Below are 19,437 nucleotides of genomic sequence, written 5' to 3' on the forward strand. Positions count from 1 at the left end.
TCACTTACCAAGCCCCCCCCCCCCCCCCTCCCCACACCCTTCCTTCTTGTTCCCACTTTGCCATCTAGGAATTTAATTAAGATTTGGAAATTAAGACTCATGTCTTGATAGATACTTACGAGTAAGCCTTTTTCAATATATTAGTTTGATTCGTTCCAGCATCAAGCGAGGTTAAGCTTGGAAGGCCACATTGTGAACGGAATACGTTATACGGTTGTAAGCCAAGTTCTCGTCCCTTCTGTATATCCAATGCAACAAGATCGTTTCCACCAAATTTTCTGGCCTTAAACAACTCGAGAAGATCTTGACTAAATTTTAGATCTACTTCTTGACTAGAATCATGTAGCATCCCCTCCACTATTTTATCTAAGCCTTGTCCTAAAAAAATAAATCAAAAACATTACTAATGAAAAGGCGTCGTCTAAATCGAAAGTTGAGTGGCTCACTTCATACGAGAGACGTTTCCCATTTTCATAATATGTACGATATATGTCTCGAGCTGTATTATTATTAGGAAACGTGTGGATTATTGAATGGAGAAATATCAATTGAATATTTATTACCTGGTCCCTGATATGACATAATATAGTCAGAAATGATAAGGTTTAGTGACTTGAAAATAAATTTTCTCAAAATCGTGAAGATATTTTATTGGTCAAAGCTATGGCTTAGAAAATAAAATCAAACATGGACAAGGTCTCATCAACATACACATTTATTTCGAATTGCATCAATTGGATACACAGATCAAACTTTAAAATTTCTTAAAAAACAAAATATCGTTATTTTCAAACTTAAAGACATTCCGCTCATTTTGTAGGTCGAAAATGGTTTTGCTCAAATTTGTGAAAACTATATACCATATCTAGAGAAAGGTCCTCTTTAACGTATCTGAAAGTTTAAGCTAAAAAAAATTCAGCCGTTATTATTTAAACGCCCTAAATATTTAAAAACATTACGTAAGGTTTTTAAGTTCATTATGGTTTTTAGAAGGTGTAAGAAGAATAATGTACGGATTTGAGTAATATAAACACCTAATTGTAGAAAGATAGCTTGCCAGGCAAGGTAACATACGCCCACTACCAGCTGTCAGAAATGATAACAAAATATTTAGTGGCTTAATAATGAATTTTCAAATAATCTTAAAATCATCTATATAAGTCAAGGCAAAAACCTGAAACAGTTCATCATGAAATTCAAACATGAACAATGTCTCATCGCTGTACACACAAGGGCAATTACTCGGAAATTGTTGATTCAATTATTACCAATTTCTAACTTAACCGAGATCTCATCATGCATATCTAGTTTCTTTATCGTGCCTGCAAGCCGAATTTGACAAGTTTCTACTAAGCATGGAAAATAGCTCTGAAACCCTTCATCCGATTGTTACCAATTCCGCACTTGACCAACATCTCATCAATATATAGATGCATACAAAGTTTCATCAAGATCGGATAAAAATTGTAGTCTATCATGCCTACAAGTCAAATTTGACGAGATTTTACTAAGTCAAGGGCTATAACTCTGAAACCATTCATCTGATTATAACCAATTTCGAACTTGACAGAGATCTCATCAATATATACATGCATACCAAGTTTCATCAAGATCAGATGAAAACTGTAGCCTCTATTGTGCCTATAAGGCAAATTTGACGCGTTTTTACTAAGTCAAGGGCAATTACTCTGAAACCGTTCATCCGATTATTACCAATTTCGAACTTGACTGAGATCTCATCAATATATATATGCATACCAAGTTTCATCAAGATCGGATGAAAACTGTAGTCTCTTTCGTGCCTACAAGGCAAATTTGACGCTTTTTGCTAAGTCAAAGGCAATAACTCTGAGACTGTTCATCCGATTATTACCAATTTTGAATTGAACGAGATCTCATCAATATATACATGAATACCAAGTTTCATCAAAATCGGATGAAAATTGTAGTCTCTATCGTGCCTACAAGTAAAATTTGACGAGTTTTTACTAAGTCAAGGGCCATAACTCTGAAACCATTCATCTGATTATTACAAATTTTGAACTTGACCGAGATCTCATCAATATATATATATGCATACCAAGTTACATCAAGATCGGATGAAAACTGTAGTCTCTATCGTGCCTACAAGGCAAATTTAACGCGTTTTTACTAAGTCAAGGGCAATAACTCTGAGACCGTTCATCCGATTATAATAAATTTTGAACTTGACCGAGATCTCACCAACATATACATGAATACTAAGTTTCATCGAGATCGGATAAAAACTGTAGCCTCTATCGCGCCTACAAGAAATGTGAACGGACGGACCGACGGATAGGGGCGACGGCAATATACGTCCACATCTCCATGTGGGCGTATAAAAATACGTATTCTAAAGGTTTCAACTAATAATAACGAGCCATTATAAAGCCAAACACCAAAACGTTTTTGATAATGAAAACGTTTTTCAAAAAAGCGGAATATCCCTAACTGAAAAGATCTTATCCATATATATTTATACGAGGTTTCAACAAGATCAGATAAAAAAAATTTGACCGAAATCTCATCAAAGTATTAATGCATACCAACTTTCATTAAGAAAGCCAAGCCAAGTTTCGCATAAATATTGATATTTTTTCAAATATGAACCATTTATGAGTCCATCGAGATGGGACGCAATTTTACTTCCAATAAAACTACACCTTATATGACTATAAACGGGCAAGACGATTGTCTGGCTGACAGCGTCAAATTTTGAAATTGTGAGGCTTTAGATTTTCTATTTGCCCTGGCAAATTGTAAGGCCCGAGTAACTATGCAGAGACACAGGTACAATTTTGTGTTGTCAGAATGTTAGTGAACTAACTATCTAAGGGACATAAATTAAAGCTAACATTGTAAAGGGAGCTAACCTTGATCAGCCTGAATATAATACGGTCTCAGGAACAGTTCAGAAAAGGAAATTTGTTCTTGACCGTAAGTCCATTTATTAGGTAAGGCAGAATGACCATATCTTGAAGCTGCTGCATTAAAACTATCGAAGGTACCGGATGGACGGGAAGAGTACATGTCCCCACGTAAGTATTCATAAGGTCTATTTAGTCTACAAAATACAAAAGTATTTAGTCAATTCATCCAAATACTATCATCATATTAAACATTGAAATACATGACACTTGTAAAAAATGGACATCGAATACCCACAATTTCTGAATGTCCCTTTAAGAGGTGGGCCAAACAAAATAGGTGAATCCTTCAGAAGGCGGGCCAAGCAAAAAAGAGGTGAGGTTTGTAAAAAAAGGGCGGAGCAAACAATAGGCGCGATCTTAGAGGAAAAGTGAATCAGAAAAGAAATATGCGGACCTAAAAGAGTTGACAGAGAGAGGAGAGGCATAAGAGACTGGACCTGAAAGATAAGATTTTTTTTGTATGGGTAAAAGTCCAAGGATTGTTTGACGTCAATAGTCATCTTGTAAAGAAGCATTGAAAGACTGGAAGGTGAAAAGATCGGTTGATACTTCGATGGAAGAGATTTAACCAATACTGACCCATATTCATCCATAGCGCTTGGTCCTATCAATAATGGAAGGTATTCATTATAAGCAATATTTTGTATAACAGCGCCAATAATTCTTCGTGTTTCTTGAAATATAGTTTCATCGCGCGAATAACTGCGGGAATTTGAGAGTTCTTCTGCTATTTGGTTGTGGAAACGATAGAAAATTGTTTGAAGAGACATGACGCCAGGGGATACATTGACTCGCTTGTTGCCTACAAAAACAAAATTAGTCTAGAGTCTGAAACAGTTCTATAAAACATACAGATGCTCAATGAAGTAATAATTATTTATTAGGTTTTCAGCCTTTCTATGTATATCTTAGACTTCTATTTAGAAGTATAACTACTACTATATTGGACTAACTTGATTTACCAAATGTTCTTTTCACTGTATTCGAAACAGACCATTTTATCATACAAAGATATTTAGCGCTCTGATTTGACCTTTATATCATACAACTCTTCAATTCCGTTAAAACTAAGCAAATTAAAACGTATATAGTAAACCGTTTTATAAAGGTGCACACGAGCGGTCTTGGTCGGAGATTGTGCTTCCACGACAAGATCATCGCGTCCGCGGCTGGATTTGTAATAGCAAACAAGTTTTATAATTGTAGCCGATAGTTTTATCGTTTGCAGACGATAACTAATATCGGAGATAATTTAATTATCGAAATTGTTATTTAGTTAATTTATTACTCACGTACAGAAACCGCTTATACATACCAGCATCAAAACAGAATTCAGACTCGTTAACAGGATTACAACGTGTTTTGTTGTCATCAGTTCTAGCAGGTAATAAGCCATTGGCGCTGCTTTTCAACTTTCCTGAAAATTATAAATGTGTCGAAAAGGATTTTAAAGAGGATTCTTATGAGTTTTGAATGGTTTCATAAAAGGAGCGGAAATCATGTTCATTTCTTCTACGTTCAATCCGAAGCATTTACATGATATGACTTATGTTGTGAATTTTGAGAACCAGTTGAAATACCACTTGTCAGTACCACTTGTTTCTACCAGACATATGCAAAAAGCTTTGCCTCATTTATATGTGTAAACCCTCTTCACACCAGTAACCGATGGCTTAGTAACTGATAGTATCTACACTTTCAATCAAACACTGACGTAAACCTTTTCTCCATTCATTTTCTTTCAATGTCAGGACCAGTTTCCTTATTACATGCAAATACCCATTGTTTAATTCAAACACTAGAGTATACTTCCGCCTCATTTACCTCTAACAAGACCCCTACCCCTCCCCCGCATGTTTTTCGTTAATCTGACCTTTTTCAAACAATCTTAGAGAATCACTTTTGTCTTTAGTTGCTCCATATATCATTGATCCATCGATAAAGGAAGTTGCAAAATTCGTCACTTCTCTCAAATCTAAAATATTTTGAAATGGAGTAGTAATTTGAAAGTTTTGAGCTGACACCAACCAATAATGTGAAATATCATATATAAATATCATATTATGAATATCATATATAAATATCATATTATGAATATCATATATGAATATCATTAAATAAATATCATATAAATATCATATATAAATATCATATATATATAATATTTTGAAATGGAGTAGTAATTTGAAAGTTTTGAGCTGACACCAATCAACAATGTGAAATATCATATTATAAATATCATATATAAATATCATATTATGAATATCATATATAAATATCATATTATGAATATCATATATAAATATCATATTATGAATATCATATATAAATATCATATTATGAATATCATATTATGAATATCATATATGAATATCATTTAATAAATATTATATAAATATCATATATAAATATCATATATCTAAAATATTTTGAAATGGAGTAGTAATTTGAAAGTTTTGAGTTGACACCAATCAATAATGTGAAATATCTTATATAAATATCATAAAAATATATATTTTCTGCCCTCGATTACACATCCAAGCTTTTGTGTAGGTCTTCTATTGAAGTAATAATAAACCTTTATTTGATGATGACGTAAATCTACTTGTTTTGACCCTTCGCCCCCTCCCCATTCACCATATATGCTCTAGAGAAATTATTCTCTGAATCAAGTTTAGTCAAATTTTCGACTGAAACGGATGCTTCGTTTCGTGATCACAATCTTTTCGAACGATATGATCATTATAGGTTTTCACTCTCACTTGTTTCCTCTTTTCAATGATGCAGAGACGTGACATGGAAAAATCCTTTAGTCATTTGGATGGGACAATAAACCGGCTGTGCACCTTCATTGCACATTATCAGTCACTCTCCCATAAAAATAGGACGTAAAACTCCATTCATTTCCTTTATGTATCGCGGGTTTAGGTTATCAATATGATACTTATAAGTCATTACGTACTATTTTCACAGTCTTGCAAGCCAACTGATCTGACAAAGTTTCCACAATCACTGTTGTTTTTCAGTTTGTTAGGATATCGTATAGGAAAGCATGGTCCACTAAAATAGAATATTTCCTATATCAAAATACAAGATTTAGTTACTATCATACGGAGCCCCTAAGGTGCAATTGTAAACATATTTATTTATTATTTCGTTTAAACGAATTAATTATTTCGTTTAAATGAAATAATTATTTCGTTTAAACGAAATATGATTTCGTTTAAACGAAATAAATGATGTTATTTCGTTTAAACGAAATAATAAATAAATATGTTTACAATTGCTCCTTAGGGGCTCCGTACTATCAGGTATATATACGATAGAAAAAAATTCTAACTAATATTCAATACAGATTGTAGAGAGATATAAAAGTATTAAAGGAACAAGAAGGTCATTTCGCCCATCATGTTTAGTCTCAAAAAAGGGATTTTTTTTAGCTAAGCCAATCAGGTACAGTGTTCAAAGCTCACCGTCGAAATTTGAGCGTCTAGAATTATTCGCGATTGAATGTTAAAATGACGACTCGCCAATTTAAGATACTCTGTGAAATATAGAAAAGACATATATATGAGTAAAATTCCTAGTTTTAAGTATTCTTAAAGGAATTATGTGATTTTCATACATTTCTAGTACTTCTGAAGACTATTTACACATATTCAAGACTATAATCACCACCACCGCCACCAGCCCCCCCCTATCCCAATAGTACACCTGTCCCTTTAAATCAGAACCAGCGTGAATCACAGAAACAACATGTTTTAAGTTCTGATGATATATATATAAATAGAGCATAGTCACCATCATTTATATACGAATGCAACAGCCCAAGCCCTGTTTCGGTCATATTGTTTGAATCTGGATGTAATGAAATGTGAAATGAAATGAAAAAGGTAAGCTATTTCACCCCCCTCCCCTCCCTTCTGGAAGTAAACCTGGTTCAAATTCACAAGAGGTTGGTTACAGTCAACTTTTGTATAATGTTCAATAACTAAAAACAATACGTTACCCATCAACTTCAAAGATTTCGTCGCTAATTGGTTCTTTACAACAATCAAATTTTTTACCAGAGGCTAAAAACAAAATACACAAATTGTCTAATCAGTGAAAACATATCATTGAAATCTAACTATTTTTAACTATTATCTACGAATTCCACAATTTGAATAATTCAATATCAAATAAACAAAAGAAAAATTTGATCGTTGACTATTATAAAACGTCATCGTGATTAAAATTACTTAAAATATTCACGAGATTCGCGTTAGAATAGAATCAAGTAAAGTTTTAGATTATAGGTGTTTGTTATGAATTATTCATGTAATATTAATGAAAAGAAATGTACGTGGACGTAGAAAGACTTGGAGATGCTAAATTTGGACTCAATGTTTGTTCACGTGACCCATTAATGTAGCTGTATTTAAATTGTCCAACCATATTTTGATATTAATGAGCTAAATCTATATGGAAAGAAATATGGATGGAAACTGGTTTATTAATATTCGGTTGCTAGAGATAATAAATGGAATACTAAAATACTCGCGTAGCTGTTGCATTAAAGAGTTTTAAGCGATCATACATGTTCATGAATGTACAGACTGGGTAATCGAAAAGACAAAATGATCGTTTTATCACGACTGACTGTTGGAAAATTCGTCGGCATTTGCTTCAATAAGACGTAATGACACACTTACGTTTTATCATTTTTTCTGTTAGAGCGATGTCTTGGAATAAAAACTGACCAAACACCTGATGTAAATTGGTATGTGGGGTAGATACAGGTTCCGTTATGCTAGTGATAATCTTTTGAGATATGTCCCCGGCACTAGGAAGTGGATTACCATCAACACCTCTAAACCTTGGTATAAATTTAACTGTTGTGGAATAGACAAATCATAGGACGTAATTCAAGCAGAAATAAATAGGGCAATTTGATAACAATGCAGTCCCAGATTAAAAATGATTTAAAATATTTTTGGCGTTTAAAAATTAACGGTTGGATTTTTTTAGTTAAAACTTTCAGATACGTTCAAGGGCAAATTTCTGTAGGTGTTAAGTTTTCACAAATTAGAGCAAAAAAAAAAATTCGACCTTCAAAAAGGCGGAATGTCCCTTTAAAATGATTATTTTTGGCATGAAGTAAAGTGATGGTAAAGTTTAAAACGTACGGTCATCATATGCAGGATAGAACATTGAACTTATTGTATCTTGATAGGCTGCACTTCTTGGTTCTTCTAGAAAGTTACACGTTCCGTTAATGGTTCTAAATATTGATGAGAAATCACACTCTATAGTTGGCAAGTTGCAATCGTTTTTGGACAATCTGAAAGTTTATATTCATATCTATACGGTCAAGTAACCTAATTTAGTGCTAACCTATTTTTCGTGCATTTCCGGAAAGGATTAATAATTGTCATGTGCGACCTCGCGTGACCTCCGCATTTGCTTGTATTGATAAACATGTGTTTCCTGTACAATATCATCTATTAGAATGAATTCAGTAGTTTCAAGCAAGGTAAAATGTATTAATGTATACTTTGACAAGTACAAAATGGCGGATTTCAGTTATTACCACACGTCACAATTTTTTATTGGCCGAATTTCCTTATAATCCCAAGCGGTAATCGGAATTCCAAGTTTCGTCTGCTAGAACGTAGTCCAACGAATGAAGTCACGTGATCAACTAGCAGATTCCGTGTCAGCAGAAAAATACTATAGAACACAATGTGGGCCATATTCTTATGTTATTTCAATGACTTTTAGCTATAAATCACGCTACGTATCTTGTTTTGTCAGTCGCTATTTTTTTCAAATCAACTTTCTTTGAAAGAATTGTCACCAGTTATAATGAATTGATATTAAAGATAAATACTAATAGAAGTTAATTGTACCACGGAGTATCCATACCACGAGTCTTTCTCGACTTATGTACACGAAAATAGGTGACGCATTTTGTTGCCGTTGTCGAGTTAGTTCTCATGAAATATGGGTCAAAGTGAGGAATTCATAAAGAAAATCGAAAAAAAAAAAATTGTTTAATTATTTTGTAGAAATGGAAATCTAAGGCAAAACAAATTTCCGTTTTTCAAACTTTGACGAAATTCGGTGTTGAATCCTTATATCCACGAAAATAGGTTACACAACTGTACTATACATAATTCTTACTGATGATGGCAATGAAAATGGTTGAGCTGTGTGTAATAGAATACAAGACTAGTATGCTTTAAATAGTGTTTCGTTATTTAACGTATCCCTATATTATGTCACTAAAAGACTACAGGATGTATCTGATATTCTTCAATTTTACAGGATAACATAATTAAAGGGACAGATGCGCTATTTTTTTACCAATCGTACCTTTGTCTCAGAAATGGGAATCAGTAATCGTGTCCACAGCTCACCGTCGAAATTTGAGCTTTCAAATTCATGTGTGTTCAGAATTATCCGAGTTTGAAAGTTAATAATACGAGTCGTCTTTTTCTTGAGACTCTACCATTTAGAAAAGACATCTAAAGAAATTGGGAAAAAATACTTGTTTGAGAAATATTTGAAGGAATAATGCGATTTTCGTACATTTCTAGTACTTTTGAAGACTATTTACATATATTCGACACCCCAAAATGACCCACCTGTCTCTTCTAATTTGCTTTATTCTTATCGAGGTATCAAACCCAGTCATTTTGATTCGAAAATATGAGTAGTGTAGGTCATACTTACATCGGTTCTAGATCTACAAAGAAAAGTATATTTAATTTGCAATTTTACATGAAGGACTCAACAACCACTACCAGAGAACGAGTGCTTCCTCTTAGCCTGCTTTAGAGACCATTTAAATTCAATTTTTTAATTCGTTTGATGATTTGACACATTCCACAATTACAATCATTTACAAAAAAGACTGAACTAAGGAATAAAATAACAACTGGAAGCCAGTCCAGCTTCCGCTACATAATTCTTGAAAATAATAACGAAGCAATTATCGTAAAAACCACACTTCTGAAAAGCTTGATGTGACTTTGGTATATATGATGAACCGTTTCTGAGAAACTTCAACTGACTCAAAGGTCAAGGTTATGAAGTCGAGATACTGATTTAAAATGTTTGTGAACTATGATCTTGTGTTTCATTTCCATTTAAGAACCAAACATAGTTTCGTATGATGCTGAATTAAGCTTGATTGAAAATCCTAACTGGAGAAACATAAATGGGCTCTGTGAAGGTCAAACTGGTTCTGAAAAGGTTAACTTGACTCAATGAAGATTTAATTGACTCGAGAAGCTGAAATTGATTGAGAGGATTGGTATGGTTCTGACCCATATATTTATCTCTGGCTAAGGATTAATTATTTCAAAATACCTTACCTATTTTACAAGAAGGTTTTAGATACGTCCATGTGTCGTTTGTACATGAAATTACTTGCTTCATTTTGTAACATTCGTCACATGTAATTGTGATACCATCACACCTATCTCCATTATCATCATAAAAATCGGCGTTTCGGATACCAGGATAGTTGGTACATTCTGGAAATTTCAATCAGATGATTGAAGGGACTAACCGAAAACTTAAAATGATATTGAGATCATGAGAAAAGTAACCTGCCCATTAATTCGATCTAATAATGATGCAGAATGATTTTATCAAACAAGCATTATGGAAGATGTGGATTGTCCCAAAGTTATATAACGCTGTGAGACCCCATCACAGAGTGTCATTAGTGCATCGATACATATGTTTAAGGGTACTAACTCCAATCGCACCCCCTCAATAAGAGTGATGTCGTCTCTTAACGCTAGCGCACACTTTTGACGCCAAATATATCTGAGACAGCTTGATAGGCAAGGTAACATACACCCACTGGCAGCAGTCAGAGATAATAACCAAACCTTTAGTGACTTAAAATATATTAAAGATCCTCTTAATAATACGAAATTTCTCATATTAAAGATCTCCATTATGCATTTGTAGTTCAAAAACCAAGAATATATCATCAATTTAGGGTCAGTTATGCTGAGTATTTTTTAGAAATCTCTTTAAATCAATAGCAATAACCCAGAAGCATTGAATTATCACACTCCTCTCATGTCTAAAATTTTCAAAGATATATAATAAGGTCTCATCCACATAGACAATTCTGAGCGTTTTTGGACCAGCAAACCACCCCTCAGTCTCCAGCCAAGTCGAGACGTGTATCCAGACCGTCCCCCCTCGAACCAGATCCCAGTCCGTTCCCAATGCTACAATTCTAACAACTACCAAACCAGTACCAATCACACCGTCGACAACCATTATATCCGCTACCAAACCGTATTATCACCAAACCAAGGACAAATCATTATGGAAGCTACCTGCTCTAAAGAAATCTACCTTAATTATTGGATCATCTAACCTGAATCGAATTACCAAAACCAGTTCAGACACTGAAATACATTCCTACCCCGGTGCCCAAATCCATCACATACAGTCAATCCTGGAATCATACGACCATGATCCCAAACCTGCTACCATTATTCTTCATTTAGGCCTCAACAACCGTGATCAGCTACCAAAGACCTTTAACCAAGCGCAGAAATTAATCGCTACAGCCAACAAACCCTCCCCAAACTCCAAGATCCTCTTCACATGTATACCCATCTCAAATAAAATCTCGAAGAAAGCACAACAGAACCTCAGCACCCTCAACAACATGATGATGGAGTCCAGTATCAACAGCGCAACAATCTTACCACCCTACGAAGAAGAATTCGAACCAGTTGATAATCTTCAGTGGTCTCCAGAAACAGCAAACAGCATTTATTTGTTTTGGATACACCAGCTTCAAGCATCGAGTATGTCTTAAAACTAATTATTGGGGATAAAACTACTGAGAGGCCACCGCTAGGCCAAACTGTAGTTAACTTGAGCCGCAAAATTCTCACACCCCTCCAGCATTCAATCTTAGACCGTGGACTTAAGTTTATTCCCACACCAAAGATAGCTAACTTGAATTATCTCCATTGAACGATTTCAACGAAATCGAAGCGTTAAACTTACTTAAGAAAGACGATAGCATTGTTATTAAAAAGAGTGACAAAGGTTCATGTTGTGTCATTCTGAATAGGGAGGATTACGTTTCAGAAGCTGAGAATCAACTGAATAATCCTAAACATTATGCCATTTCACTGAAACCAATTTTCAAAGAAACTGCTAACATGATTAACAATATTCTTGCCGATATAGTCAAAACTAGTTATCTCAAACAGAAACAATATGACTATCTGTCTGCCAAACCTGATTGTCGCGAGAGACATTTGTACACTTAGCCTAAAATCCATAAAAATCCAACCAATGAGTGGTTTTTCTCGAATAAAATCCCGAAAAGGCCGCCCGATTATATCTGACTGTGGTAGTGAGTCATATGCAGTGTCAGAATACATTGATCATTTCTTACTACCTCTAGCATGTCAACATCGCGCCTACCTTAAAGACACAACCGATTTTGTCAATAAAATAAAAAATATTCGAGTTCCCTCTAATGCTATTTTAATTTCTATCGACATTTCTTCTATGTATACCAATATCGATAACTACTGGTTTAACGGCAGTTCGTAAAGCTTTTAATAGAAACCCAGATCCACGATTTCACATTTAATGGTAAAACATATTTACAAACTTCAAGGACAGCAATGGACAAACGATTCGCACCTTCGTACGCAAACTTTTTCATGGCAGAGTGGGAACATGAGGTGTTGCCCCTCTGTCCATTTGTCTCACTTTTTTACGGACGCTTTTTGGATGACATTTTTATGGTTTGGACTTATTCTATCGAACAGTTTTGGGAATTCTTTGAAATTCTTAACAACCACCATCCTTCTATCAAACTAACGGCAAACGTGAGTGACAAAAGCATAGACTTTCTCGATACCACTGTCTTTAAGGTAGATTCCATAGCAGAAACAAATAAACTGGATATTAAAGTGTATTTCAAAGAAACTGATACTCATCAACTCTTGCACAAAAGCTCCTTTCACCCAAAACATACCTTTTCTGGTATAATTAAGTCACAAGTTTTACGATTTCATCGAATTTGTACAAGATCTTCCGATTTCAACCAAGCCTGTACGATTGTTTTCTCAAAACTGAAAGAGCGTGGGTAAAAAAAAATAAGAACTTAAATGATAATATTGTTCATAGTAAACTAAAAACAATCAGTACATAACAGATACTATACTTATTTTTTCTAATTTCAGATCAGAATAAGAACAGAAGAAAACCCAATATCAAGACCCTTAATCCTAATTTCTAAATAAAGTGTCTGCTCCACCCTAGGCCTGTACATTTGGGAGAATCAAACCCTCCCTTCTCCAAAATCAAAAACTATTCATCAAAAATGAGCCAAATTAGAATTTGACAAAGATCTTTTCAATATACCATTAATACTTCATTATTTCATTAAGATCTGATAAAAACTCTAGCCCCTTTCATGTTTCAAGCCAAATGGTGTGTTTCTACTAAGTCAAGGGTAATAACTCAAAAACCGTTCATTCAAAATGAGCCACGTTCAAACTTGATCAAGATCTTAGCAATATATACATTTATACAAAGCTTCATCAAGATTGAATATAAACTGTATCCTCTATCGTGTTTAAAAGCATATTTGATGCGTTTTTTTTACTAAGTCAAGGGCAATAACTCAAAAACCGTTGGTCGAAAAATTGTCAAATTCGAACATGACCGTCATTTGATCAATCCCAATGTTCACACCAAGTTTTATCAAAATCCATTGAAAATTGTAGCTGCTATTGTGCCCACGAAAAAGTTTGATGCGATTTTGCTAAGTCAAGGGCAAACACTCACACCAAGTTTCGTCAAAATGTGTCCATAATTGTGCCTTCTAGACAGTTCTAGAGTCTTAACGAGCAATTCAAGGACAAGAGCAATAACTCATACTAGATATTTTTTGATTCTTCTGATTTTCAAAAGGGTTCATCCTTGGATGATTACAAACACTCATACCAAGTTTCGTCAAAATTCGTCAAGAATCGTGCCTTATAGAGTGTTAACGGGCAATTGTGGACGAACGGACCGACGGACCGGGATGACGGCAATATACTCTACCCCCAGTTATTCTTCATGCTTCATTGCCAGCTGGTGGATGTCACCCAGGTATTAGTCAAGTCGTTTCAAAGTTATCAATAGTTATCGGCATCAATTAGAGTCAAGGTATGTCATCAATACTTTCCGGCTTCAATAAAGAGTCAAGTCGTCTCAAAGTTTTTAATACTTACCAGCATCAATTAGAGTCAGGCATGTTAATACGCAACAAAAAAGGCTATACATGTACATCTCTCTGGAGTTTGGATTGAATAATGGCCTGATACTGAAGTGGGTATCATTCTGATATTAATTCTAAATGCTTCGTAGACAGCTTGTAGCGTCATGGTGTTGAGTTGTCAGTTCTAGATCATACCGTTCATCCATATGAGTTTTTTAAAAGTCATTGCTGTTGAAACCATTCGCTCTTGTAAAGAAAGCTTGCCAGACAAGGTAATATACGCCCACTGGAAGCTTTGATTTTAAATAAAATTTGACAGTACAGTAACAATTGCCAGTATAACTTGGACGCGTTTTCAAGATAAAGGGCGATAAGGCATTAAATATTTTTGGATTTGTCTGATTTTCACAAACACACACATCGAGTTTCGTCAAATCTGATTTTTCTGATTTTCAAGAATAAGGGCAATAACTCATACTAAATATATTTCGTTTTTTCTGATTTTCGTTAGGGATCATCCTTGGGTGATAACAAACATTCACACCAAGTTTGTCAAAATCTGTTAATAATTGAAACTTCTAGTGTTTACAAGCTAAAATTGAACGCGTTTTCAAGAACAAGGGCAATAACTCGTACTAATTGTTTTTCGATTTTTTTTTAATTTCAATAGGGTATAAAAATTAAGATAGAATTAAATGTGGCATATATAGGTTCTTGATATTGTTATCAGAAACACGTTTTTTGTTCAATTGAAGTAGAACCGAACGCCGAATTTAGATTCTGAAAAGTGTGACGGAAAACTTAAAAAAACATTATAAGTCAATCTGAGGTTAAGGAGCTTATAAAATTTCATAAATTTTGTGGGCGGATCCATGTCAGCCATGTGGCTGCGCAAACAAAAGATCAAATTCAAAATCAGCTTCAGTTCAAATGTCAAAGCAATTTATTAAAAGTGAACCATGTCTATTGATTGTAGTGGAGGTAGCTTACACGGCGAAATCATCTACTGAATATTGATGGAGTTTTATGGACTAATGATGACGGTGATAGATAGGATGTCATACAGTGATGAATATAAATTATACATGCTGTGTGTGTTGATATGGAATCTTCTACATGCCAAACGTGACACGAGCTAACACTTGCAATAATGGTGCACATTTTAAAGGTGCTAATCTGCCAGGTATAGTGTTGGATGCGATGTTCGTTGCGTCATGACGGTAAAAGGTAGAGTCTTTCCGACTCGTGTTTTGCCTCTGGTTGCAAAGAATTGACATCAGATTTCGTTTAAAACTCGCTGCTGTGGGTTTTGGTGGCCATTGACGCCATTGTGCAGTCCTTGCCCACCAATTTATTAGGTATGTACAAAATGACGTTATGACTAGTACCGGGAACTTCCAAACCGCAAAACGAACCTCGCGTTTTTGAACAGAATAGATAACTACATTTATCATCTGATTTTAATGAAATTGGTGTTGTTATTGATGAGATCTTGGTCAAGTTTGGATTTGACGATTTTGATAGGAAAATTGTATTAACATTTGTTTGTGAACAGAATAGATAGCCTAACTACAGTTTTTATCTGATTTTAATGAAATAGGATGTGATCATTTATATTGATGATTTTATCTTCGACAAGTTCGAATAGAATAGAGACTACGGTTTTTATACGCCCACATTGAAATATTGCCGTCGCCCCTGTCCGTTCTCGTTTCTTGTAGGCGTGATAGAGGCTACAGTTTTAATCTGATCTTGATGAATGCATGCATGCATGTACATATTGATGTAATCTCGGTCAGGTTCGAAATTGGTAATATTAAGATGAACGGTTTCAGAGTTATCGCCCTTAACTTAGAAAAACGAGTCAAATTTGACTTGTAGGCACGATAGAGACCACAGTCTTTATCCGATCTTGATAGAAGTTGGTATGTATGTATATATTGATGAGATATCAGTCAAGTTCGAAATTGATAATAACATGAAGAACGTTTTCAGAGTTTTTACCCTTGATTGAGTAAAAACGCGTAAATTTTTGATTGTAGGCATGACAGAGACTACAGTTTTATCTGACCAAGAGAAAACAATGTATATGTATCTGCAAGATAAAGAATTGTGAATATTGAACACATTGCGAAACATTAAATCAATTCTTTACTCAAATATCAATCTTATGACGAAATTCGATATATTTACATACAAACAAATATCAAAAGAATACAGAAAGGTAATCTTTAGTGTTCTTAGGCACAGGCTTCTGTTTCTATCAACTCTCTCTATTTTCTACCATTTACCGTAATGAAACATAATTCCAACCTTATATGATTCGTTTCATTGAATATTTTCCCTTCACACAAGACATATTTCTCCCTCAGTGTTCCCCTTCATACTAATCTAACTATCGTTCAATAAAAATACTAAAAAAAAAGATTTTTACACCCATAAAAAATGTCTTGTGTGAAGGGAAAATAAATACGATATTTCAGCGAAAAATTATCAGATCATCACGAAAATCGATAGGGATCATCTTCATAATGACATCGATCCACAAAATAAAAATCCAAAGAATCTGTAAAAAAAATTGTAGCCTGTAGACTGAGCAAGAGTTGCACAATATAGCTAATAGATTGAAAACGCTACGTCGGACACGATATGTCAGGGTAAATAATCAGATCATCCCGAAATTCGATAGGGATCATCTGTATAATGACCTTAACCCACAAAATAAAAAGCAAAATAATCCATAATGAAAGAATCCATAATGATTTGTTGCATGTAGAGTGAGCAGAGTTGCACAATATGGCTAATAGAGTGAATACAGTCGGACACGATATTTCGGTGAAAAATTATCAGATGACGAAAATTGATAGGGATAATCTTCATTATGACATGGACATACAAAATAAAAATCAGAAAAATCTGTAAAGAATTGTTGCCTATAGAGTGAACATGAGCCAAATGTGAACGGACCGACGGGATGATTACAATATACACCCAAAATATATGCGTGGGTGTATAAAAATCTGACTCTTTGTCGAGGTAGTGATTTAAAATGGTTGTGAACAAGTGTGTTAGATGGTGATGAGAACATAGTATCATGATAGGACTGGTCTACGTCACAGGGTAAAGATTTATGCTAAAACAAGGTGCAAGTGAAAGGCTAAGATATTTAGATATGTTGTAGCTGAAAACGTTCTTCTGATATATCATTAATCATCTGAAGATAAATCCTGTATTGTGGAACCTATAAGGAAATAAGAAGCATTAATATGAATAGTAAATTCTAAAGAAAAGAAGTCAGAAATTTTAAGATTATTGAGGGTTTAGTCTAACAAATATTGCTGACATTTTTATTTCTTCTGTAAGCTGTAACATGTCTCTTGCTGTAGACATGAGGATATTGGTCTCGAAGATTCTGGTAGTGGCGTCTGATGATATGAGAGGCATAAGTGGCAGTATGGTTGTAGGTTTATTATCTGGTTGTCGTGTTGAATATTTCAGCCATTAGGATAGAACTAGAAGTAGTTGTAGTTGTCACTTTGAAGTACTAGAAGTACAGGAAATCTGTAAATTCTGGTGGAGTTCGAACATGAACTTGTTGTACACATTCATTACCTACATCGGCATTGGCACCTTCGATATCTTCACCAAGACCAACATCTGCTGCATCGTCATTTACACTTGCTACATCGTCCTCAGCACCTGGTTCATCATCTGCATCATCATCATCGGCACATGCTCCATCGCCATCGGTATCTACTCTATTGTCATCGTTACTTGCTTCGTCGTCATCGACACTTGCTCCATCATCATCGTTCCTTGCTTCATCGACAACTACTCCATTGTTATCGAGACCTGCTCCATCGTCATCGAAACCTGCTTCATCGTTATCAACACCCGCTCCATCATCATCGAGACCTGCTTCATCGTTTTCAAGACTTTCTCCATCGTCATCCACACCTGATCCATCGTTCTCGACACCTGCTCCATCGTCATCGACTTTATCTTGTTTTCCCCGATCTGTTGCGCTAAATTCGCTCGTTTTTCGAACATCTAATAAGTAAAAACTGCAGCACCCAGGATAAGAAAAGCAGTCATCTACCATGATCATCGTCGTATAAAAATGTCCTTGAAGAAAATTAAAATCAAGTAAAAGGTCAACTCAAAACACTCCCATGTATTATATAGCACATGACAGAGCTTTTTTCCACCAGCAATGAAGATTGGATTCAATGTCGTGGGTGGGCGAATGTGGGTTGTGCTGCAATTACAGTTTCTTGGGGCAACATAATGCTGCTTGTAGGCTACATCAAACACATCTGGGTCCAGATCATAGAGTTATATAAGTATTTCTATATCCAGAAATGACGCATTATTTTACATGGCTGATGAAGTTTAAAAGTGAAGTTCAAAGGAGGTAACTGGTGAAAATATTATAATCTAATTTTCAATAGTCAAGGGAGGTAACTGATCACAATAATTGTTACAGTATCAAATACAATTTAATGTTATATTGCTAATTTGCATGTTTAATAATACAATAGTAACTGTAATGGTATACACAAGTTGGGCAAGTCAAAATTATAACATAGCGTACTAATGACATTATATATTCACTGTTAGAATATCAAAAACATTATAATCATAGAGAGTGACGCGAGCTTTTTTGAACTCATATAACTCCGATTGTATATTGCATGAATAGGTCTATACTTGAGTTGAAAATATGAAAAAAGAAGATTTGAGTTATCGTGCTATGATCATTTGTTATGTTGACATCTGTCATTTCAGCTATAATATACTTGATATGTCAGTATTTTCTATTTTTATATAGAAAGAAAATCGATAGCAGAGAATATCTATAGATAACTAAAGATAGATAACTAAAGATAGCTTGCTAGGCCCACTGGCAGTTCTCACGTATGATAACAGAGTCTTTAGTGCTTAAATACTGGCATGTGCCAGGTAAATCCCTACGTTCTATGGAAAGTGCAAAAGGAATTTTTTGCTTCGCGATTTCGATGTCAGGATCGGCGATAGGTCCTCCGAAATAAGAGCTTCAGCTTTATGGAATTCATTACCAATAGCTATCAAAAAATGTTTTAACTACATGTAGATTCTTTTACAAAGAATCTCAAAACCAATCTTTTTAAATGAGTATTTAACTGATCTTTTTTGTGGTATTGTGCAATAGTTTATGTTTTATATATTATCTGAATGTTCAATTTTTAAATT

The 19,437-nt window shown here is 34.5% G+C and overlaps 2 protein-coding genes across 2 annotated transcripts in view; both read right to left on the reverse strand.

Annotated features, from left to right (window-relative positions):
- Positions 1-14,297, reverse strand: part of LOTGIDRAFT_183937 (hypothetical protein) — a 15,803-nt gene extending 1,506 nt beyond the window's left edge. Inside the window, exons 1-12 of the mRNA XM_009065660.1 lie at positions 14,219-14,297; positions 10,313-10,474; positions 9,669-9,681; positions 8,120-8,274; positions 7,646-7,825; positions 6,961-7,024; positions 5,914-6,011; positions 4,825-4,926; positions 4,267-4,368; positions 3,531-3,753; positions 2,895-3,085; positions 120-378 (exon numbers count right to left, since the gene is read on the reverse strand). Of these exons, the coding sequence (XP_009063908.1) occupies positions 120-378; positions 2,895-3,085; positions 3,531-3,753; positions 4,267-4,368; positions 4,825-4,926; positions 5,914-6,011; positions 6,961-7,024; positions 7,646-7,825; positions 8,120-8,274; positions 9,669-9,681; positions 10,313-10,474; positions 14,219-14,276 (1,607 nt within the window). The 5' untranslated portion in view covers positions 14,277-14,297. The remainder of the gene's footprint in view (positions 1-119; positions 379-2,894; positions 3,086-3,530; positions 3,754-4,266; positions 4,369-4,824; positions 4,927-5,913; positions 6,012-6,960; positions 7,025-7,645; positions 7,826-8,119; positions 8,275-9,668; positions 9,682-10,312; positions 10,475-14,218) is intronic.
- Positions 14,298-17,411: 3,114 nt separating this feature from the next.
- Positions 17,412-18,313, reverse strand: LOTGIDRAFT_155164 (hypothetical protein; the record flags this gene model as incomplete). The annotated part of the gene is made up of 2 exons (XM_009065661.1): positions 17,412-17,446; positions 18,001-18,313. 2 exons carry the CDS (start codon positions 18,311-18,313, stop codon positions 17,412-17,414), a joined length of 348 nt encoding a protein of 115 aa, XP_009063909.1.
- Between the last annotated feature and the right edge of the window lie 1,124 nt (positions 18,314-19,437).

Source organism: Lottia gigantea, assembly GCF_000327385.1.
Source record: "Lottia gigantea unplaced genomic scaffold LOTGIsca_7, whole genome shotgun sequence".
Taxonomy (NCBI): domain Eukaryota; kingdom Metazoa; phylum Mollusca; class Gastropoda; family Lottiidae; genus Lottia; species Lottia gigantea.